Raw genomic sequence first — 25,609 nt, forward strand, 5'->3', positions numbered from 1 at the left:
AGTACGAGTGCTCTGATCACTATGCCGTAGTTTCGGTTGACTTCAATGGCACTCTGATTAATTCAGCATCCGTGCGGAAGGTTTCTTCAACAGTAGCCGAGCAGGTTGCTATAGCTATAGCACTGAAGGACCCTCTACGTTCCAATATCTATACAGACTCCAGATCGGCAGCCCGAGCTTTCGCCTCCGGCTCGATCTCAAAGGAGGCGGCGGCCATCCTCGGCAGTGAGGGGGCTGCTGGTTTTCATAGCATCAAATGGTTCCCGGCCCATATGGGAATCAATGTACACTCTGAGCTTCTTAACGCCAATGAGTTGGCCCATGACTGTGCGCGAGGTCTTACACACCGCGGCGGTTCAGGTGGACTCACGGGCGGCGACTTAGGGCTGTACAGAGATTCGCTTCTCACCTTCCATGAAATCTTGAAACATTATCAACTTGCTCGGCGGGCCTTTCCGCTACCACACCCTAAACTTAATAGACCACAATCGTCGGCGTTTCGCATGCTTCAAACGGGGTCATTTCCCTCCAGGGGCAGATTCAGCCACTTCGCGCCTAATGTAGAACCCCACTGTCCAGACTGTGGGGAGGCGTACTGCTCCTTGTCCCATATGCTCTGGCAATGCCCTGCGTTACGCAGCTCATCGCTAACCACTCTAACCGACTGGGAGGCAGCCCTTAAGAGCGGCGACCTCTCAGAGCAACTACGGGCTGTCCAGAGGGCCTGCGACAGGGCGGAGGACCACGATCTTCCGACCCCGACGTGGGTGCGGCCCGCGACGGCTACGGGGACTCCCTGAAAAGGGAGGTACCCTAACGCCGGTTCCTCAGGACCATTAATAAAGTTCTTTGTCTGTCTGTCTGTCTATCTCTCCCATGCATTCGGATGCGATAAACTTACCTTTATCTCCTGTTTATATTTCCGATCACAGACCAATTATGCTTGAAGTTTGCTTCCCTGCTTCCTCATCAGAAAAACCTTGGCGCATCGACATCCGCGTTCTACAGGACGCACACTCGCGCTCTTGCCTGTCACCAGTCTTGCGCGCCTCTCTAGATCTGACCCTGAGTCATGGGACGCGCCCAAGGTGCATTGGCGACTGCATTGCTCAATTGAAGCGCTCAGGCCACGTATGCCAGAAGAACTTGCGGATACTGACAGGAAGCTCCGTATTGCCCGTCGGGTCAATCAACTGACTATGTTGATGCGGTCATGGCAGCGTGAGCTACGGAGGCGTTTCCAACGCCTCATCGCAGCGTCGTCTTTGTCGGCTGCTGCTTGGTTCTGCGCTATGCAAGAAACTCGCTTTTTAGACAGCCAAATGCATTCGGTTCTGCGGCCTGAAGAGCACTTCTTCTTATGTCGCCTCCCGCGCGTGATTATTCGCTCTTTGTATCGCACTTTGAAAACATGGCGCACCCGCCGTGGTTGCTCAGTGGCTATGGTGTTGGGCTGCTGAGCACGAGGTCGCGGGATCGAATCCCGGCCACGGCGGCTGCATTTCGATGGGGGTGAAATGCGAAAACACCCGTGCGCTTAGATTTAGGTGCACGTTAAAGAACCCCAGGTGGTCGAAATTTCCGGAGTCTTTCACTGCGGCCTGCCTCATAATCAGAAAGTGGTTTTGGCACGTAAAACCCCATAATTTTTAAAACATGGCGCGTACGACTATGCGAATGGATCATGGTAACCTAGAAGTGCTTAGCGGGCTACCTCAGGTTCCACCTGAGGTCGCTGACCGTCTTTGTGCACGACTGTCCGCTGACGAGGTGAAAGAAGCAGTATCTTCCATGAAGCGTGGCTCGGCCCCAGGGCCAGACGGGTTGTCCGTTGAGTTTTATCTAGCATTCTGGGAAGATAATGGTACCACTTTCGTGTGTGTTATCGGCCGCTGCTTTGAGAACTTTGAATTCCCGTCTAGTTTTCGCGACTGTCGTATTGTGCTGATACCTAAGCACGATCCATCATCAGTTCGTCCAGAGGAATGGAGGCCAATCACGCTTCTCAACCTTGGCTACAATAACTTTCACAGCTGTTGTCACTCGACGCTTGGGAAGCCTGATGCCTTCTTTATTGGGGCACCATCAGGCGTGCTCAGTCCCTGGCATAGAGATACATAGTATCTCGTTCATTACGCTGACATAATGACGTACACGCTGACCAGGCCAGCACGTGGACAGGTGTCACACGGCGCACTCTTGATGGCGATCAAGCCCGATCCGGATCGAAATTCTCTACAGCGATTGGCTCCCTCGCGTAGCTTGCACAAAGGAGCCAATCACGACCGAGAAATTTGATCCGGATCGGGCTTGATGGCGATCAGAAGTGCGCCGTGTGACACCGGTATTAGTTTCACTAGATCAAGAAAAGGCATTCAATCGCCCTGAACATAGCTACATATTTAATGTACTCACTCGCTTGGCTTTTCGTCAAATTTTGTTGAACTTATCAGGAATGCATATTCAAATATCCGGAGTGCATTGTTTCTTGATAGTCGTGAGGGTGGACCGTTTCCCGTTATTCGTACTGTTCATCAATGGTGCCCTCTATCCCCAGTGCTCTTTGTGCGCAGTCTTGATCCATTTCTGTGTTCGGTACTGAGAGACCCTTACGTGTGGAGTCTCCCTTTGCCTGCTAGCGATATTGTGAAGGTGACAGCCTTCGCCGATGACATCGCATTGTATCTAAGGGATAAACATAGCTTATCCTGTAGCCTTCAAACTTTCACTGAGTACGGAAAAACTTCATATGCTGCGCTAAATTTTTGAAAATGTCGTTATTTATTCGTTGGTTCACCACAGACACGCCGTCTTTTCTTTTCTTTTCTTTTCTTTTCTATCTTCAAAAGAGCGATTCTCTTCGTGCTTTTGGCCTTGATTACACCTATGATAGCATATCAGACTCTGTGGCTCTCAATTCTTGAAGATCTAAGGCCAAATGTTCAGAATATTCAAGGGTATGATTTACCCCTATTAGAAAGAAGGTACTTAGCATAGTCTGTATTTTGCGGCCGAGTGTTGTGGTACGTTTGTCTCGTTGTACAGCCACCATTACGGGTTACTAGGTCCTTGCTGTCCCTTCTTGGTTCCTTCTTCTGGTCGGGCAGTACAGAACTGGTCTGTCGCGCGGCGCATGGTCAACTACGCTCTCGGGGTGGGTTCACGTTCCCATCCGTGTCTGTGCGCTACTGACAACACTATCAACAGGACTGATGGCAATCTTCCCGCTAACTACACCCGTTCCCTACGTCACATTCTGCCATAAAAACGACTCGCGGCTCTTGCCCGCTTTTAGTGTGACCAAGGAACCCGTACGGGTCCCGAAACGTCTCTGTGTGTTTTTTCACCTTGACTTGGTCAGTGGCCGCAATTTCTTCATCATCATGTTACCTGACCAGACGAACTTTCGTCGAACTCTTGACTACATAGACTATTTTCTCTTCCATTATCGTCGTGGGTGCCACTGGTACTGTATAAATCTCTATAGAACTCCTCAGCCACTTGAACTATCTCATCCATATTAGTAATGATATTGCCGGCTTTGTCTCTTAACGCATACATCTGATTCTTGCCAATTCCTAGTTTCTTCTTCACTGTTTTTAGGCTTCCGCCGTTCCTGAGAGCATGTTCAATTCTATCCATATTATACTTCCTTATGTCAGCTGTCTTACGCTTGTTGATTAACTTCGAAAGTTCTGCCAGTTCTATTCTAGCTGTAGGGTTAGAGGCTTTCATACATTGGCGTTTCTTGATCAGATCTTTCGTCGCCAATGTATGAAAGCGACCAGATCTTTCACGAGTGGCTCTACTCATGAGCTATTCCGGTTTCTGTTAGAGAAGTTGTTCTTCCTTGGGGAAGAACAGTTCTTTCGACAGTGGTCATGCCGTTTCCTGTCGGTAGCTGATGGACACGCATGGCTTAATGTTTGACCAGCCTGGTTCTTGTAGCCAGGCCATCTAGAGTATTCACTCGATGTGCATAGAATGTAGGTGCCTGTGATTTATGTGTGTGCGTGCTCTCATATACATGATCATTTTGGTATATACACATCTCATAGCATCACTACAAAATTATGTAAAGTGTATCTGTCACATCATCATGGTACATAACCATTGTCTACACTTTATATATTGAGCGTCATTTTATACAGGGTGTGCCAGCTAACTTTAGCCACGGTTTAAAAATATGTGAATGCCACGTAGCTGGACAGCACCAAGGTAATGTTGTTTTCCGTCGCTTGGAGATACTCAAATTATAATTTTTTCATTCTGCCTAATTAGATAATTAGTCATAATTAATCAACTTTTGAAATATAATAATTAGATGAGAAGTGTCAATGAGAAAATTGTAGAGCGTCATGAAAAACTTCCGATAAAGCTTTCTGTTGCTCAATACATGCTACATAAAAGTGTTTTTCCGAGTGTGAAATAAGCCCCTGAATATACGCAAAGTGCCTCGAGCGGTCGGTCGCACGGCGATCATCAACCGATCATCAATCGACTGGAATGGCCTGCCCCGTCACATCGCCGAAATCACCTGTTCATCGACGTTTGCTGATAAGCTTAATACTAATATTGTTCATTGAACTCATGTGGCCACTAATTAGAATAAACAACATTTGTAAACCCCATCCATTATGTAATACCCCCAGTGAGGGGTCTTTAAGGAAGTAAAAGTGAAGCGAAAATCGTCCGACGGTGGGACTCAAACCGAGAGCCTTCCTAGCTCATAATCCCCTTTATACTGTCACACCACGAACGCATGCGTCGGCAAGCGATGAGGAATATCCTTACGAATTTCCCACGGACAATTTTCAGCGCGTTGAGACACTTGTCGCACTTTGATTTGGTCACCTCGATAGGCGGAACCGCTGCAATTAGTCGCCACCATGTGTATTCACGGAGTCTTATTCCCTCCTGAATTTCGAAAAGTATAGATTGCTTTGAAATTTAGGCCAGTAAAGGCAGCTAAAGCGTGGTAATTAACCAAGGCTACAAGAACGTCTGAAATCACAAGCACAAAGAGCAGACAAATCCATGCCCTAACTATCATTCTTATAGTTGCTTATAAGGTCCCTAGATTTTAAAACATCCTCAAAAAGAACTTTTTTTTAAAATCTAGTGACCTCAATGGCCGAACGAACGCAGCGGCAGAGAGTCCGTCTAGTAAATATTTTTGGGGAACTGTATGCACCCAAAGGCGAGGCGTAAACCCTGACGTCGCTCACGGTTCGCTAAACGCTATAGGAACGATGTGCCAACAAAGCCGAAACTCAACGCTTGCGTAAAATTAACGCCACTTCTCTTCGGTGCCTCAACGCGTGAACTTGGAGAGAAGCGTACTGGGGGAGACGCGAGACTAAGACATCCTATTGTGTATCCGAGAACCGCTCCGCTATTTCTGCATCATTGCCCTGGCCGATAACACCCCGTTCTCTGGGCCCGTTCAACCTCCTTTGTTCGAAATTTCGGCCCAGTGCTCTTTCGAGGGCGCCGCTTCAGGCGCACGTGCTCGCAGCGGCGACCGTTTAATGTCGCCAAAGGGGCTCTCGAATGAGGAAAAGTCGTTCTCCCGTTGGACGGCCGCCCTTGCTGCTGTTGTTCGAGTTTGTTGCATCGTGCGATAGCCGCACTGCGAGTGGAGGGGATGGGTTGGGGGGAGGGGGGGTTAGGTGTGGAGAAAAATACGCCAAAAGTGGGTTAGGGCCGAGAGATGAAAGGCACTGGTGCGTTGGCCGCGCATTGCGAACGGCGACAGCGAGAGTTGCTGGCTGCGCCGGGACGATCCGGCGGCGGAGGGGACTCTGATCTGGAACCTCCCGCGGGACCCCTTCGTGGACCATCCGCGACACCCATCGCCGCACAGAGGTAAGCGGCGCGATGTCAACCTAGAAGGCGCAAGTCTGTAGTGCGCAGGTGTAATGCAGGAGCCAAATGGTCGCGCGCGCACGTGTAAAGGTAAACGACTTGTGATCGATCCTATTTGGGCAGAACTGAATGTGTATACACGCGAAAGAATGTTCACAAATTTTGGTGCCTATCTCTTCTCCCCGAACAATAATCGTCGTCTGTCTTGCGGGATTTTACTTTAACCCTCTTCACTCGCTACTGTCGCTGTCAGGAATGATAAGTCACCCTGATACGTGCGTAACGTTCGTTATCTGATAGTACCGAATGCACGGCGTTGACGGCAAAAGAAAAAAAAATGCACGCAAGAGAGACGACAATTATTATTTGGTGACAACGCCAGCCTCGAAGGTTGGAAAATTTTTCTTAGACTGCAGAAGTATTATTATCGTCGACCAGTCATCGCTGCACCCAAATTTCAGTAAGCAACGTGTCGCGGCTAGGAATGTAAAATTTACGGAAATTTTCGAAAGTCTGAGAAAGAAATTGAATCTCCAGTAAAAGGCTTATATTTTTAATTCCAGCAAGAAAGAATAGACATCCTTGCACGTGATAATTACGCAGACAATGCGAAGACGATCGAATGAACACCTTCTTCTCTTTTACGAAAGATTGCTAATCTGATAACTCAGAAAAAGGTGACTCAGTGTCCGAGTCTCGTTGGTTGATCTCCCTGCCATTCCTCTCTTTCTTTTCTCTCTCTCTCTATCCTTCGACGATGAAAGGCTTGTCCACGCTGCGCTAAGCTGCGGACTAAGCTAAGCTGCGCTAAGATTCGACAAAAAACCGTTCTCATGGAAAAATATATTTTGTGACCGCGACACGTCGCGTTGTTGGTGCACAAGAAAAACCCATTTGGAATCGGAGAAAATTTTATTGTGGGGAAATTAATGCCGGGAAGTCGACCGGAGAACCTCTGACTTTTGTGTGCAACTGCTCAGTCCTCGGCAGGAAGGAGGAGAAAAAGAAGGAAAAGGAACGAGAGAGAGAGCGAAAGTGGTCGATGACGATGGTAGATTAACGTGAACTACATATTGTAACGCTCTTTATTCCAAAAAATGCAACGCCCCAGCTCATGCGCGAAGATGTCGAAGAACAGGGAAGATGATCATGGCTATGTACAAATGAAAACGACGAAGTACGTTAATAGCGCTTACAATATATACACAAACGCGGTGTGAGCATCTTGTCCAGCACCTAACGTCCTTGTTCCAATCCATCCTTCCCAGCGGCACGAAATTTTCACTAACCCCGGGGCGTATGCTGGCCAACGAGACTGTCTGTCGCCGTAAGAGGGGCGTCTAGATATTAATGCCGAAACATGGCTATAGCGTCCCCATTTTTTTTTTTTTAGATTCCGACCCCTACATTAGCGGATTACCATATCGAAGGACCTCTATACACAGAGACAAACTGGTGTGTTTCCAGCTTCACCTATACTCGAACCCAGCACATCTTTCGTACCCAGGAGAGACAAAAAGAAGCAACTTTTATTTCGGACTGCGTCCGTTGTGCTGCATTCTCGCGTGAGGTCGTTCGCCGCCTAAATTTGTTACGTGCCACTTCGGTTTATGCGCAGTCTGTAGTCAGCTCAGGCTGTGGGATTTCAACCTTCCCAGCCTGAGGAATACCCGCTGTCACAAACACTTTGTAATTTGCAACTCGCGTCCTTGTGGCTTCGGAAAAAAAAGAATAAATATGATAATGCGCCGTCACCTGGACGTGCATTTGATATCTGGTTGGCGATAGAGCTAATAAATATGGAGGTGACAATGGAAATGCGAAGACCAAAATTGATTCTTGGGTAGATCGCGGGTTTAACAGTAAGGAGGGAGGGAAAGAGATAAGTTGAAGGCAGGGAGGTTAACCAGAATAACGTCCGGTTGGCTGCTCTACACCGGGGGAATGGGAAAGGGGAACAAAGATAACAGGGAGAGAGAGAGAGAGGAGGGAAGGAAAGAAGGAAATTGCGGTGAATTCGCTGACGTGTGTGGTCCAACAGAAATTGCATTAAAAGTCACAGATGGTCGCACAAGTAAGAAGTAGCGATGTGAATATAAACAGCGCAGCAATACTGTTTTGTTTTTAAATTGACGTAAGCCTTAGTTTAGTGTTAATTCACAAAACCACCGGAGGCAAATAGTTTGATTCAACATGTTCAGCTGACAGGCCATGTTCAGCCGCACTGGGTGGCGCGATTTTCGCTGGTGCCAACTAGACATGTAGTATTGCAAGACAACAACAACAACAACAACAACAACAACAACAACAACAACAACAACAACAACAACTACGACAGCAACGACAACAACAGGCAAGGGGAAAGAAGTAACAAGGGAACGAAGAGAGTCATCATCGTTCCCGCACCCCATCCTACAATATAAAGGGAAAAGGTGAAGGTCCCTCTGATAGGAGAATCGCTAAACTTCACCGCCATCGATGACGTCAGTTTTATTCCATATTTTGAGAGGAATCTTTTGGCAGCCATGCATAAAACGATCGTCCTTTCAAAACTTAATTACTACTATCAGAAGTGCGAATCCGAACGAATAGTACGCGCACAAAACAAGGAGCGCCGTAGCCTGTAGACAGCCGCTACTTTTGGAGAATTCTTCCGCATAAGATTTCCTAGAACTGAATCCAGGCGAAGATGTACCAGACTGGTGCTTGATGCGTGGAAGCCATTCTACGCGTGGCTGATCTCTCCCGGGCCCTCTCTGTGAGTATGCCAATTGCAGGTAGGGCTGGGAATACGCCGCACACAGAATCGCGTGCATGAGACCGCACGCGATCGCTGACAGCAAACGTGCGAGTGCCGTCTGACCATGCCTGCATCGGGAGCCCAAGGCACCACCGCCACCACACGATGACCAAAAGTGGGGCGCGTCTATTCGCAAGCGTCCATCTCACTGGGCCACCCGGGCACTCACCACAGCGTGTTCTGGGTGTATAAGTAGATGCAGAAGTTACACTCGCCTTCACGCTACCAGTATGATATATCGTCGCTCCGCTTGGATTCGGTGGCGCACGCAGAATCAACGATGCGAGATGAAGTTTGCATCACAGAGCCGGATTGACGCAGACGTGGAAGAAGTGCGCTCCCTCTGCAATCCTAAGTGAGGGTAGGAGCCGCATCGCCGATCTGGTTTCTGGCAATAAATTCTCAGCGAAGGTGTCACAAGGCGCGATGCGTCTCTTGCCACTTGAAGCAGAACTACGCGCGTATGCACCTTTCAGGGCTGGGCTCTCACTTCGCGGAAGTGACCTGCCTCTAGCCTCTTCCGCCTGCGAAGCCATTCCAGGTTGTGACGCATACTAAATCAAGTCGCTGAAGAAAGTGTTGCATAAGAAGCTCTCAAAAACTTGAAGAAAAAAAAAAAAGAAGGACGTATAGGAGAACGACGATGCTTCCAGCTCAGTTTCGGTTCTCTATACGGCTGAACACGATGAAGTGGCCAAGACCCTGCCGTAGCGGTTGTGCCCCGGACAGAGGCGAGTGGCATAGTTACACATGTTTCTCTAGGCTTTATTAGGCAACACTCGTTGTGGTGTATTAGTGGCTGTGGAGTTGCGCTGATAAGCACGAGCTTGAGGGATCGAATCCCGGCCCCGGCGGCCGCATTTCGATGGGGGCGAAATGCAAAAAAAAATTAAAAAAAATAAAACGCCCGTGGGTGCACGACAAGGAATCCCAGATGGTCCAAATTATCTTGGAGACCCCCATTACGGCGTGTCTCATAGTCAGATCGTGGTTTTAGCACGTGAAACCACAGAATAGGCAAAAGGTGGGCTCCAGGAGCCGAGAACATCAAATTCTTGCAGAAATATTTTGCTGGAAATATTTGAATATGTAAAATCACTGGACGTTCCTCCGTTTATTTAATGTCCGCAAGTTTCCGATGGTACATCTCCTGGGGATAAGACGATGGACAAAATTCTACGATTAAATGGTGGCGGCGGTGATGGATTGCAGTTACAGGCGTGCTTAGCTTGGCGATTAAGGCCTGCAATTGCTCCGCCTGAGCGTCTCTTGCACTGTCTTTGGGGTATGTCGCCTGACGTCCAGCAGACAAGCGTCTCGAAGAAATGCAAGAAGAAGGTACGTAATTCTTGACTGTAAACAGTACGAGCGAAGCGACCTGCTTAGTCAGTCGTTGTTGTTGTTGTTGTTGACCTGAGTGGTTGTGGCGCATGCCTACAGTGGGTGATTAGCCATGAACCGGGTGGTTAAGATAATTGGATAAAAACAAGAGAATTAAAAATTTGAATATTGGAACTTAATATTTCAAGCAATACTTTTGTGAGAGGAAGAAAGCAATCGGACTAAATCTGTGAATAAAAAGAAAACAAACAAACAAACATCACACACACATATTAATATAAATAAATAAATAAACAAATAAATAAATAAATAAATAAATAAATAAATAAAAACTATGTCTAACTCAGTCTAACTTGGTAGTCGATTAGATTCAGTTTTGGATAGCCAAGCAAAAATTTTTGTCATTGAACCCAATAATAGGGACTCAAAAAGATAGGATCATAGGCACAGATAAATCTAGGCCTATAATGCGAAGCGGGGTTTTCAGTATTTCTTTTATTATTGCAGAAAGACGCCTACAATACAACAAGAAATTGTCTATTGTCTCCGCTTCGCCGCAGAATTAGCATAATGGTGAGGGGTCCAGACCAGACCTGTGTAGGTAGAAGTTCAACGTAGGTACACGGCAGCACAGCCTCCTGATGGACACTACAATTATGCGTGTTGGGCAAACATCTCTGTGCCAGGGGTATAGAATATAGCTGTAATGCACAGTGTAAGTCAGTGCGGAGCGTGATACTGCCTGCATAATCACATTCCTAGGAAACCTAAGAGCAGTGACATCAGCAGCCAAAGGAAATACGAAAGACTCGCACCGCTTTTCGATGCCCTGGCTACAGAATCTGTATCTTCATTTAAAAATAGTCTTTTATGGCCAGACACCAAAATTAAACGCACACTTCTCAAGTATCCAAGTACCAATGAAGGAAACGTGCTCATTACACGAGAACCACGAGAAAGAGTAAAGAATGAGTACAACGATAACGAATCAGTTACTATTACGCGTGATTTGTTTGGTGGACTTCATTTACGTAGAGCCAAACCACTGCCATGGTTTCGGACAGAAAAATGGGTATAAAATCTCGCAGCCGAAGAGAAAACGTCCAATCAAGAATTGGGGAAAATATACCTACACGTGCCTTTTCTTCACATTGCGAAGCATCTGTCGCACTTACAATGTTCGTTTGAAGGCTCTGCAGACAATCTTGTAATAGGCCGTCTAGGATACTATGTGGAAGTAAAGTTGCATTATTGAAGCATCACTGTGAGCCGGCCTAGTTGGACTTGATTCATCGCGAAACTTCGCGCTACACAAACGGGGACAAAGAAAGTTACACAAGGACGGGCGCTTATTGCATTATTATGCATCACGTTGAATTGTTATCATGTTGTATTACTGGGAAAAGATGTAACCTAATTGAATATCAGTAGTAACAGATCTGTCGGGAATAAGTACACATCGCAGATGCACACATCCAAAGGGTTAAGTAATTGTTGCACGAATATAATTTGAGGAGTATGTAGTTGTGGCCAGTTGACACCAACAAACCACGCAGGCGGAGAAATAAATATTGTTTGAGAACGTCGGGGGGGGGGGGGGGGGGGACATAAGAAATCAAGAGACGGAACCTGCACGAAAGATTCTAGACAAAGAACAAAATTTGCAAATTTGCAACAAAGTTAACATACCATAATGAATGAGGACCTTAAGAGGAGAGAGTGCAAGAGTGGGGCTGAAGATTATTATGCATAAGACGAAGATAATGATGAATAACCAGGCGCAGCGAACAAGAATTCAGGATCGCCAGTGAGCCTCTAGAGTCTGTGAAGGAGTACGTTTACCTAGGTCAGCTGATCACAGGGAACCCTGACCATGATTAGGAAATTCACAGAAGAATCAAAATGGGTTGGATCGCATACGGCAGACATCGTGAGCTCCTGACTGGAAGCGTACCGTTATCCTTGAAAATGAAGGTAACAATCAGTGCATTTTAGCGGTGCTGACATATGGGGCAGAGACTTGTAGACTGACAAAGAAGCTTGAGAAGAAGTTAAGGACTGCGCAAAGAGCGATGGAACGAAGAAGGCTAGGCATAATTTTAAGGGACAGAAAGAGAGTGGTTTGGATCAGAGAGCAAACGGGTATAGACGACATTCTAATTGACATGAAGAGAAAAAATGGCGCTGGGCAGGTTATGTAATGCGTAGAGTATATAACCGTTGGACCATTAGGGTGACAGAATGGGTGCCAAGAGAAGGGAAGCTCCGTAGAGGACGACTGAAGACTAGATGGTGCGACGAAATTAGGAAATTTGCGGGTGCTAGTTGGAATCGGTTGGCACAGGACAGGGGTAATAGGAGATCGCGGGGAGAGGCCTTCGTCCTGCAGTGAACATAAAATAGGCTGCTGCTGCTGCTGATGATGCCTTACACACAAACGTAATGCTTCCCTTTCTAAGAAAAGCCAGAGGGCGGGACCGGTAGGCTGGAGCTCCAGACAAGAGCACGGAACCAAATTCTAATACAGGACGAACGTACATACGATCTATGGCATTACGAGTGTATCTCTGCTAAATCCTATTCGACGATTGCTCAGCCTACGCATAAACGCCAGTTTGCACTGGTGCCATTTCCAGACACATGATCTATGTTGTGTGGGCGCCAGTTGTTGTTGCTGTCGTCGCCTTTAACATAAGGAACATGTACCCACGAGGGGGGACTGGGCCAAGGTTCGGTAAGGATATACAAGTTCTTGCTCCCCGTTAACTCAGGGATCGCTACTGTATACACCTAAGTAATAATGATTGCAAATTGTAAAGAAAAAGCGCCATGCCCGTCCTGCGAAATTGGATGTCCAGCGAAGCTGTTGAAAAACGCCACTACAACTGCTGAGGGTGGTATTCAATGCTTTACGGCTTTAGAGTAATGGTAGTAGTGCTGTGTTAGAGTAAAGATAGGGATGGGAGTAACCGGAATTTTGACCGCACGCCGCCGCCCGTAGCGGTGCTGCACCAACAAAATGAGTTGCTATTCTGGTTATCTTGTATACGAAAGGTTAGGGACCGTCACATCCCGCGCTGCAAGCTGGTGTCGCCGGGGCAGCTTGGGCAACGGTAATGTTTACCGGGAAACGTGGGAAGGGGAGGGGGGGCGCGACGTGCTTCGCATTGCTATCCCGAGCACCTCATCATCAATTATGTGATAGGGATGCCTTTTTTGAGCTTGTTCTTTATTGAAATGTATGCTGTTCTGTATGCTGTATGCGTGATTACAAAGAATGTATGCACTGTTCCCTGCACTTTTCTGAGTGCTTGTAGCTTCTGCCTAACGGTGATATGAGCCAATGCGTTTTTCGCTTGCTTACCGGTGTACGAGTCATTGCTTACGGGGGTATGAGTCATTCATGATGGCAGTTTTCAGCATGCTGTTCATGATAATAAAAGCTTAGAGCGCTAAAAATACACAGACATAGAAAAAGAAGCACCACACGCGCTCTTTTCTACGTCCTGTGTGTTCTTAGCGTTCTAAGTTTTCATTATAATGCATTACCAACTAGCCCACCTATCCATTATTTTGCATTGTTCATTATATTTGATGCGTGATGCCAAAGAATGTAAGTACTCTATAAGAACTTGTTTGGCTTATTTGGTGTTTACTGCATAACATATTAGCGGTCAATATGATATGCAATGTAAGCACTGTTTGCTTCACTTTTCTGAGTGCTTGTAGACTCTGCCTGACGGGGCTATGAGCCATTGCATATTTTGCTTGTTTACGGGAGTATGGGCCATTGATGATAATAATTTTCTGTCAATGGACGTGAAAGAATCCCGGGATCGTAGCAATGTACAGTTTCGCTGTAAAAAATACGGTAAAAGTGATCATGCCAATTTTCGACGAAGTATATTTGTTGTCCGTTTTCTAATCTCATGTCTGCGCCCTGGCATGGTCTTCTTCGTCAATAATCTACTTCTCTTGGTCGCTTCCCTTAACTTCACCATCCGTTTGTGAACAGTGCTGTATGAACATGCACTGAAACGGCTATGAGTGGTAGCGCTGGCTAAACACTCCTAGGGTTATTTCTAGTAGTAAAACATAAATACCCCAGAAAGTGGACGGGAAAACGGCGCCGGTGGTCGCTCAATTGGTAGGAGTACCGCACGCGTAATTCGAACACGTGGGTTCGTATCCCACCTGAAGCGAGTTGTTCTTTCATCCACTTTCTTAATTTCCATTTATTTATAACTTAATTAATTCAAATAATAAGAGCTACAAATAATTTCCCCTGGGCTTTTCTTCGGGTAATTTTTGGCTTCTTATAATTTTACTAATAAAAATCAAGCCCCGCGGTTTCCTTTCTTCTCGTTCATTATATAGCGAGGGCCTGAAATACGGTAGATTTGATGCTTTCAGGTAGCATGTGTGGGTTTATTCACAACTTGCCTTCGCCCAAAACGCTCACATACCACGTGACGCCTACAGCAGATAAAATCTTCTACATCCACTGACATGGGCGTAAGTGGTGGAGCTGGCTAAACACTCCCAGGGTTAGTTCTAGGAGTAAAGCATGAATACCCCAGAGTGGATGGCAAAAGGCGCCGCGGTCGCTCAATTGGTGAGAGCATCGCACGCATAATACGAAGATGTGGGTTCGTATCCCACCTGCAGCAAGTAGTTTTTTTCAAGCGAACCTTGCATTGGATCACAAATTTCGGTGGCGTTATGGTGACGCAAGGAAACCCAGTTGCTCCCAGAGCAGTGCAGCTGCGTGAAAGGGCGGTTTGAAGAGTTGACAGCTGCACCAGCGCCAAAGCGTGAGTCATTAGCATGGATTCCAGCAGCATAAGCGCGCGCTCACGCCACGCGCGTAAGCAACCAGGGCCGTCTCGCTTCCACCAGCGAGGGAAAGGACAGGAAAGGGTCTCGCGCGCGCTGCGCCGGCTTCGTTTCTTCTCAGTTCATTCTGGGGAAACGGACGAGACGCCACGCGTCGTGCGTTCCCCCGAGGAACTGGCAGCCTTCGACGAGCTGCGACGAGAAATCGCCCGTAAAAGGGCTCATCGTTGGCATGCCGATCCAGCCGTTAGAGCCGCCCCAGCTCAGGCAGTCCGACAGCAACGAGAAGATCACGAGCTGAGGGAGCTGGAGGCCGAAGCAATCTGGCACCATTACCTGTTGGTTACTTAACCGTGACGAAGGTCAGATGCACAGTACAAGCTTCGCTTACCATTTTCCGGTAGGGGAAGGTTTGGTCATTGTTCATCCACTTTCTTCATTTCCATTTACTTATAATTATTTAAAATCAGTTAAGCACTACACATAATTTACCCTGTGCTGTCATTCGTGGGATTTTTGGCTTCTTATAATTTGAATAATAAAGATCGAGCACCTTGGTTTCGTTTCTTCTCGTTCACACACACACGCACGCACACACACACACACACACACACACACACACACACACACACACACGCACGCACGCACGCACACACACACACACACACACACACACACACACACACACACACACACACACACACACACACGCACGCACGCACGCACGCACACACACACACACACACACACACACACACACACACACACACACACACACTAAATAAATAAATAAATAAATAAATAAAGGTTCTAAGCTTTGGATCCGATACCCCCTATACCACGTTACCGGATTCTTCCCACACTTCACATACACTTTTTCCCGCTACTACTGTATAGCCCATTAATCGAGCCCTGGGATGCGCTTATTATTGCGGTAGAAATTTTATGGACTCCTTCCGCACTCCTGCCGTCGCTGTCGCCGTACAATAAGTCGCAAGATCGATAAAGATCTCTACGCTACGTGAAATTGTTGTTCGTGGTTTATTAATTGATCACCACCACCACCACCGTCAATCAACAACAAGGTTTTACTTCGCATTATGAGCCGTCGTTGTAGCAGTAAATTTTTTAAGCACATCAGCAGGTGAGGGTCCTTGCCCTACGCAGGCGGCTTCCTCAGTCCGGCTTTCTCTGGCGGTTAGCTGCGCCCTGTATACACAAGCACGAGCCGGTCCTCTGGGTTGGGGATAAATGCACCTTGAAAACTTTTATCAGATCTTCCTGTACCAAAAAGGGCCAAATACGTCACAATAGCATAGCATCTCCGACATTATACTGACGTCATCGGGGTCTCTGTTATGTTCAAAACTTATAGAGAAATAGAAAATGCACAGAGAGCATGGCTCTCACTTTCTCCACCGGCAAAACCTTGTCTACCTAAAGAATGTAAATGCGTTTTATAAGAAATAATCTACCGTTACAAATTGGTTTCGCGTTTCTTTTCAATGTCTACTTAAACAAGGTGTGACGAGGTGTTGCAGAATGGTCTTTTTTAAATAGTTACGTTGGGTTTTATGGCTTAAAACCAGCTAAGGTCATGATGAGCCATGCACAGTTCCCTTGTACAGTACAATTTTCATTGCTATCTCACTACTGTAAGTTCAATGAAACGTGCCTGTGCCGGCAAGTGCATAATGTCGCGCTCTGTCTTTCTCTCTCTCTTAGAGACCACTTCATCCCAACTGGGCCGCACAGGAAACGCCCAGGACACGCCGGAACCCTGTACGACTCGTGCGGAAGTATGCCGCGCCTCTTCTTACACGGATACGGTCTCGTGTACGTGCATTGTCCCCTAGTGAAGCTACTTGATAACCTGCCAGGGTGTGGCTCTCACTTGCAATGACCCACTGTCGTGCAAACTCACTCGGATGTGTCCACGAAACATTACGAAGGACCGTGGCGCTGGCGAGGCCAGAACGGCGTTTGGTCCGTTCACATGAGTCATTAACGAGTGTCTTTGCATTTTTTTTAGTATTTCAATTTACGGCGTATCTTTTAGTCTTTCTTCTTTTTTTTTCGTGTATTTATTTTCATTTCATCTTTCACCCTAATTATTTGGAGCAGCATGTGGGACATTTTGCTAGGCTAAGATCTCCAGCCTTCACTGAAGTCTTTCTCGCCCTCTCTCTTTCACCCTGTCTCTCTATTCAGCGCTGTTTGTGGTTTCTAGTGTTTCGTACCTGAGAAAACTTTAATTTACTGGGCACTTTCAAACATTTGCTTAATGCAATAGCATTATGCGACGTAAATTGAAAGTAGATTTGAGGACGGCTCGTGCGGTGGCAATGCGCATGTACACACACAATACATAATACAAGTCAAAGCCCACTTTGCTCATGTACATTGCGCGATATGTGCCTTTGTAGGGATTTAAATGTGGTTTTTAGAAAGGGCCTATCCCAGAGTCATTGTAACTATGTATGCATGGGCGAACAGATTCCGATAATGCTATCGCACTACATTTATTCAGGTGTATGTATAGTATGATTATTTGCGTTATTTTGCTAGATCGTGGTAGATGAAAACTATATCGTTGGCCGTTACTTCTGTGTGGAAGACTATGCCCATAAACGATCATGCACTGGGCATGATCATGCGATCATGCGACGTCCATGGGCAGAGAGCACGGAGCACCGTTCCTCGACTCAAACTATACAACACATTTCACAAACAAAAGTTTTCTATGATTTCTTTGATCAGGATCTACTCATTAAAATTCGGCAGATACACTTAAGACTACGTAAGGGGGGGATGCGAAAGCATTATACCATTTGTAGACCTCGGAACGCCATGAAGGTGCTCATGTTATACGCTCATGACGTTGGGCCACCTCCTCCTCATTGGCTGCGCCGTCACGTGCCCAATGACGCATGCACTAGGCCACACCTTTAGTCAGCCAGATGGCTGCGACGTGACGTATACAATGGCGCACGCACTGTACTCGCGGACAGCTTTCTGTGGCAATGAAGAGAAAATTACAGAGGCAAAGGGCGCACAAGGGAGAGCGCTTCTGAAAAGAGTCCCATGTTTTCATCCACGTCAATTTAAGTTGGGGAAGAGAAAACATCATCATCATCATCATCGGCCTGGCTACACCCACTGCAGGGCAAAGGCCTCTACCATAGTTCTCCAACTACCCCGTTCATGTAATAATTGTGGCCATGTTGTCCCTGCAAACTTCTTAATCTCATCCACCCACCTAACTTTCTGCCGTCCCCTGCTACGGTTCCCTTCCCTTGGAATCCAGTCCATAACCCTTAATGACAATCGGTTATCTTGCCTCCTCATTACATGCCCTGCCCTTTTCTTTTTACTGATTTCAACTAAGATGTGATTAACTCGCGTTTGTTCCCTCACCCAATCTGCTCTTTTCTTATTCCTTAACGTTACACCCATCATTCTTCTTTCCATAGCTCGTTGCGTCGCCCTCAATTTAAGCAGAACCCTTTTCGTAACCCTCCAGGTTTCTGCCCCGTGCGTGAGTACTGGTAACACACAGCGGTTATACACTTTTCTCTTGAGGGATAATGGCAACCTGCTGTTCATGATCTGAGAATGCCTGCCAAACGCACCCCAGCCCATTCTTATTCTACTGATTATTTCAGTCTCATGATCCGGATCCGCAGTCACTACCTGTCCTAAGTAGATGTATTCCTTTACCACTTCCAGTGCCTCGCTACCTATCGTAAACTGCTGTTCTCTTCCCGAGATTGTTAAACATTACTTTGGTTTTCTGCAGATTAATTTTTAGACCCACCCTTCTGCTTTGCCTCTCCAGGTCAGTGAGCATGCATTGCAGTTGGTCCCCTCAGTTACTAAGCAAGGCAATATCATCAGCGAATCGCAAGTTACTAAGGTATTCTTCATTAACTCTTATCCCCAATTCTTCCCAATCCAGGTCTGTGAATACCTCCTGTAAACACGCTGTGAATAGCATTGGAGAGATCGTATCTCCACGCCTGACGCCTTTCTTTATTGGGATTTTGTTGCTTTCTTTGTGGAGGACTACCCTGGCTGTGGAGCCGCTATAGATATCTTTCCGTATTTTTACATACGGCTCGTCTACCCCATGATTCCGTAACGACTCCATGACTGCTGAGGTTTAGACTGAATCAAACGCTTTCTCGTAGTCAATGAAAGCTATATACGTATAAGGGTTGGTTATATTCCGCACATTTCTCTATCACCTGATTGATAGTGTGAATATGATCTATTGTTGAGTAGCCTTTACGGAATCCAGCCTGCTCCTTTGGTTGACGGAAGTATAAGGTGTTCCTGATTTTATTTGCAATTACCTTAGTAAATACTTTGTAGGCAGCGGACAGTAAGCTGATCTGTGTATAATTTTTCAAGTCTTTGGCGTCCCCTTTCTTATGGATCAGGATTATGTCAGCGTTCTTCCAAGATTCCAGTACGCTCGAAGTCATGAGGCATTGCGTATTAAGGGTGGCCAGCTTTTATAGAACAATCTGCCCACCATCCTTCAACCAGTATGCTGTTACCTGATCCTCCCCAGCGGCCTTCCCCATTTGCATAGCTCCCAAGGCTTTCTTTACTTCTTCTGGCGTTACTTGTACGATTTCTAATTCCTCTAGACTATTCTCTCTTCCATTATCGTCGTGGGTGCCACTGGTATTGTATAAATCTCTATATAACCCCTCAGCCACTTGAACGATCTCATCCATATTAGTAATGATATTGCCGGCTCCCTAGTTTCTTCTTCACTGCTTTTAGGCTTCCTCCGTTCCTGAGAGCATGTTCAATTTTATCCATATTATACTTCCTTATGTCAGCTGTCTTACGCTTGTTGATTAACTTGGAAAGTTCTGCCAGTTCTATTCTTGCTATAGGGTTAGAGGCTTTAATACATTGGCGTTTCTTGATCAGATCTTTCGTCTCCTGCGATAGCTTACTGGTATCCTGTCTAACGGAGTTACCACAGACTTCTATTGCAGACTCCTTAATGATGCCCATAAGATTGTCGTTCATTGCTTCAACGCTAAGGTCCTCTTCCTGTGTTAAAGCCGAATACCTGTTCTGTAGCTTGATACGGAATTCCTCTATTTTCCCTCTTACCGCTAACTTATTGATCGGCTTCTTATGTACCAGTTTCTTCCGTTCCCTCCTCAAGTCTAGGCTAATTCGAGTTCTTACCATCCTATGGTCACTGCAGCGCACCTTGCCGAGCACGTCCACATCTTGTATGATGCCAGGGTTAGCGCAAAGTATAAAGTCTATTTCATTTCTAGTCTCGTCATTCGGGCTCCTCCACGTCCACTTTCGGCTATCCCGCTTGCGGAAGAAGGTATTCATTATCCGCATATTATTCTGTTCTGCAAGCTCTACTAGTAACTCTCCCCTGCTATTCCTAGAGCCCATGCCATATTCCCCCACTGACTTGTCTCCAGCCTGCTTCTTGCCTACTCTGGCATTGAAGTCGCCTATCAGTATAATGCATTTTGTTTTGACTTTACCCATCGCCGATTCCACGTCTTCATAGAGGCTTTCGGCTTCCTGGTCATCATGACTGGATGTAGGCGCGTAGATCTGCACGACCTTCAATTTGTACCTCTTATTAAGTTTCACAACAAGACCTACCACCTTCTCGTTAATGCTATAGAATTCCTGTATGTTACCAGCTCTATGCTTATTAATCAGGAATCCGACTCCTAGTTCTCGTCTCTCCGCTAAGCCCCGGTAGCACAGGACGTGCCCGCTTTTCAGCACTGTATATGCTTCTTTCGTCCTCCTAACTTCACTGAGCCCTATTATATCCCATTTACTGCCCTCTAATTCCTCCAATAGCACTGCTAGACTCGCCTCACTAGATAACGTTCTAGCGTTAAACGTTGCCAGGTTCTGATTCCAATGGCGTAGAAATCATAGACAGCTTAGCAACAGTTAAATAAGATAAACACACCACTGAATGTAAAAGTTTGCTTATTTTGCGGCTCCTCCCTTCCGCGTCTGGGCAAACGCGAAACCGTCGCACGTGAAGCTGCGTCGATTGAGCGTCTGCTCCGAGCAACCAAAAGCACTGTCAAGCGCTGGCGGACTTCTTGGCGCCGCAACACATGTGAAGAAGTTCCGCCCCCGTAGCTTTCCCTTCATTGCCATAGAAAGTTGTCCGCGAGTGTAGTCACACCTTTAGGCAGCCAGAACAATGGAGCCGCTGTAGCGTCTGGGAAGGATGCTCGTTCCGCAGCCGGGAGGCCCAGGGACGATTCCCATCCAGAGTGAAATTTAGAAAATTTTCTTCTCAAAGCAATTAATTTATTTTGTTTACATGAATCTCTCTGACAAATTTGACGTCCATCTGAGGATATTTTGACATGTTTTTGCTCTTTGCACTGTTGGCCATTTTTGGTGCCATCTTTCGGTCACACCGACGGATTTTCGGGTAATTACATATAGTGACATTGGTTTAATAAAGTTTCGTTTACTGCAATGCCTTCGAGCAGTGACAACAAGCGTTTGATAGCCGCGTTGGAGTAATCCGTAGCATTAACAGCAATCATCGCATGTTAGAAAGGTCACCTTCTCTGTGCTTCTCACGATAACATAAACCCACGAAGCAATAGCTTTATAAGCGAAGAATATAGGAAATAATAATATAAAAATGCATATGCTGGCAATGTTTGCCAGAATCGAGCAGCGAGGTGGAAAGATGTGCATTCCGATGTTCGCAAAATGTAATTACCCGTGTTCTTCTATTTCGGCGCATGTTGAAGGGCCCCTAGCAGTCAAACAACAGTTCCTACTCTGAAGCGCCTTGTACAGTTCACGTGTAACATTGGGCGCCACATTTCGTCTATGGGTATGTTAAGACCCTCGAACAAATGGGTGAGTGTTGCCTTCTTCATTGAAGGAAGCGACTAAATTCAAGAGTGGTCGGAAAAGGAAAAGCGTGGAGTGGAGTTTCGAGTCGGGGGGTGCGTTTGCGAACAGCGGGCGCACAGCAGATCAAGCCCCACGGAGGCACAAGTAGCCAGAAATAAGAAATAGCATGACTGACCGAGCATTGCAGGCGTTTGACTAGCTGGCACGAAGCCTCCGCTTCTGCAACGCCCAGGGCATTCGCGAATCGAGGGGGCGGAATCTGAGAGAGAAAGAAACTGCGGCATCGACGAAAATCATAGCTGGGTGCGTTGAAACTCGTTTCCAATCGCGCTTAGGAAAAGCCCGAGTTTCAGAGCCTACGTTTCTCTCCACGGCCCGCAGCACGGACTTTTCGTCTCCGCGCCGAAAGCGGGTCGTTACGCCGAGGGAGATGGCAAGAAACACAACGAGAAGGAGAGAGGGCAAATCAAAGAAGCGGCTTCTAGGCGTGCCACGCGTAATGCAGCGCGTCTTTGCAAGGAGTGGAGGAGCGCGAACACGCCTCACCGTTGCGCTTGGTCGTCCGTCGGGTATACCTGCTCTCGTGTCTTCCCTGTATCGCCTCGTGTCGGCCGATTCGCCGATAGTTTTCTCGGTCATGCGTGTAGCACGACGACGTCTGAACAAAACGACAGTGAAGGGAAAGGGGGGGGGGGGCGCGTGCTGCACATCTAAGCTACCTCCCCCGTGTTCTCTAAGCGGGAGAACCTGGCGCATCATTTCCTCCTCTTTCTGCAGCGTTGCTGTGTATCACGTGAGGGCGCTGCCTGACATTCTCCATTGTGATGCATTAGTGGAGCATCAGGATACCTGGTACAGAATTTACGAAGCTTTTCGTACGTAAGAGCAATTTTTTATTGCCCGGCCGGCTATAACTATTGGCTGGTACTTCTTATTACGAACTGATACAGAGTAAGAACTGCTTCACCAATGCATAATGTCAAACGCCCTCTTTTCGAAATATAGTAAAACATACAGAGCTGTGTCACCCTCTATGGCTTTCTGCTGCTGAGCGCGACGTCGCAGGATTGAGTCTGGCTTGGTTGAGTCTGGCTCTCCCTTCTCTCCACACAGGCAAATAAAGAAGCAAGAAAAAGCAAAGCAATGACAGAACACGAATAATGAATGGAGATGTGCGCGACTCGGCAGAAATCAATCCACTTACCATAAGCGTTAATGGTCATCCCTGCGAGCTGGTGCGCCATCGACCTGTTTCCCGGTTAACGAGTGAGAATTTTGGTTATGGCACTGAATGGAATGGCAAAGTGAAACCGCAGACGCTAGGCGTAAAATACACACGACTGATTGTTCGCACGGTGGCAGCTGCGAGTACTTTCTTTCTTCGTCTGGTTTGCCAGACGGCACGATGTGGAAATGAAATTCCACAAAAGCACGGAGGCCCGTTTCATGTAGATACTGCAGGAGCGACTTGTGAAATGTATTGTCCATTAGCCCTCAGGTGGATCAGTCTTTGTCTCATGGGCATGTCCAAAGTAAGCAGAAGCGGAGCACTTCAGATATTTGACATTGTTTTTCGATGGTAAACCCCAGTTCCAAGTTTAGGCAGAGCTAAGGGCCGCACCGCCCCGAAATCTTCGTAGTGAGGCTTCCTCCACCCGATAAATATTCCGAGGAAGGAAGCCCACACACGAGGGAGATTAGGGCAGGCGTTTCTCACCGAGGGAGATATATTTTCGGGAAATCAAGAAAGAGCGGGAGACAGTGTATAAGATGATAGCTTTTGTCGAGCAAAGTCGCGTCGACTTCAGTGTGGATGTGGACGTTGTGTCACACTCTCCAGTTTTAGGCAGGAGACCAGGTATACCTGGTACATAGCAGCAGTATACATGGCAGCAGTACGCCACATCGTATACGATGTGGCGTACTCCTGCCATCCGGCATACGATTGGCTTTTCTTACCAGCACCCTTATCCAACTCGTTTCCAACGGGCTCCGTCAGGTTCTAACAGACTCCAACAGCCGGAAAAACATCCGTTGTGATGCATCATAGGTCAAATCGCACTACATGGCGCTTGTATTAGGTTCTAACAAAAGAGACAATGAGTTTTATTATAAAGCGATAGACACACGGTAAGACTCCGCTTTCGATTCGACGTATAAAACTGCCGTACCGACAACCGCGTCCAACAAGACAGTTGCCATCAGACCTTGACATGTTTTGCAGAGTCGGTGCATGCAGCCATATTTTCCGACCCACACCGCCTCGTACCACGTGTCTCTTGCGTCGCGCGCCAAAATATTGCCACGTTTTATTGTCTTTTCAGGAACATGTCCTCTCTCCTGCGCCCCTTCGGCCTGTTAGCGCCGGTCGTGCTGCTGCCGGTCGTGCTGGTGCTGGTGCTGACCGTGTTGCCTGCACCAAGGAGCGGGGTATGCGCCCACGTATGGGAGTCCACACCTTGGCCGCCGTACGGCATGCCGCACCGTCCCCTGAGATGGGGCTACATGGCATACGGATCGTCTATGCTGCCTTGCGACAACTGGCTTGCCCGCTACTACCAGCGGCGAGACAAGCTCAGAGACTACCCGTACTGCGAGCACGGTTCCAGAGGACTGTACAACCTGCGGCCCAAGCCTTCGCTGCACGACATCATATACGGGCGCCACAAGGGACCAGCGACGGACACGGACGATTAAGCTACTTAACGAAATTGGTGTCGGCTACACGTGACCGCTTCGTCACTGTTTGGGAAGCGTGCTTCGGGGTTTCAGCACGCAAGAGGGGGAAAAAAAGGGACTCACTCCGAGTGCGCGGGCTGCCAAGTTGGAGTAGCGTTCCTCGGAAATGTCAGCGCGAAGGCGTTGAATGCTTTTGCGCAGATTTCGGGAGAACCTGTACTATAAGGTTAAGTATGTAAATATTTTTTTTCTAGTTAGTGTTTGTTTGATCATCGTATCATGTCCGAAAGTAATCCAGTGCGATTAGCCTACAATAAAGGTAGTGTCTGTGTTGAATGTTACGCTTTTGCTGGAGCAAGTGCACCACGGCTGGATTGAAACAGCCACTTGTTTTAACAAAAATACCTTTCTCCTTTCATATTGTTACGGTGCATTTGGACAGAACCGTGCGCGCAAGAGAGAGACGAAGAGGAGGTGGTAGACTGTCTACTAGAGATGTGACCTTTGAACCAGCCTGCGGGTTTACCACTAACTTTTCCCTATGTAAATAGTTATACATATGTTTGTCCGTCAGGCTTCCTCTTCGTAGCATTTGATGGAGGTGCTGGGTATCGACTCAGAACCGAGCTTCGCAGTGGCCGCTGCTTCGGTTCTTCACCGATGTCGCAGGAGAGACTCTCGTACTCACGCAACCGCGTGATCCGGGAAGCTTCTGCGGCACCGATGGCGCCGACGTCGACGACTGGCTCGAGATGTATGAGCGGGTGAGCAGTCACAACAAATGGGATCCCACAGTGATGCTGGGGAACATAATTTTTTACTTGGAAACAGCGCGAGTATGGTTTCAAAATTACGAAACAAAACTGCATCACTGGAAGACCTGCAAGCAGAAGCTGCGAGATCACTTCGGAAAACCGTTAAGTAGGAAGGTCATCGCCAAGAAAGAGTTGGAATCACGAGTTCAAACGTCCACCGAGGGTTATGTTGCCTATATACAAGACGTACTGGCACTCTGCCGCAAGGCTGACCTGAAATGCCCGAGTCTGAAAACGTCGGCCATGTCTTAAAAGGCATCGCCGATGACGCCTTCAATCTACTGATTTTTAAGAACTGTACTTCGATTATCAAGATTATCATGGATTATCAGGGCGTTATCACGGAATGCAAGCGTTTCGAGTAGGTGAA

General features: G+C 47.2%; 1 protein-coding gene across 1 annotated transcript; it reads left to right on the forward strand.

The window, feature by feature from the left end:
• Positions 1–5,713: 5,713 nt before the first annotated feature.
• LOC129386452 (uncharacterized) lies at positions 5,714–24,760 on the forward strand. Its single transcript, XM_055074419.1, has 3 exons — positions 5,714–5,868; positions 16,571–16,681; positions 24,070–24,760. Exons 1-3 carry the CDS (start codon positions 5,714–5,716, stop codon positions 24,440–24,442), a joined length of 639 nt encoding a protein of 212 aa, XP_054930394.1. The 3' UTR covers positions 24,443–24,760.
• The last annotated feature ends 849 nt before the right edge of the window (positions 24,761–25,609 follow it).

Source organism: Dermacentor andersoni, chromosome 4 (genome assembly GCF_023375885.2).
Source record: "Dermacentor andersoni chromosome 4, qqDerAnde1_hic_scaffold, whole genome shotgun sequence".
Classification (NCBI taxonomy): domain Eukaryota; kingdom Metazoa; phylum Arthropoda; class Arachnida; order Ixodida; family Ixodidae; genus Dermacentor; species Dermacentor andersoni.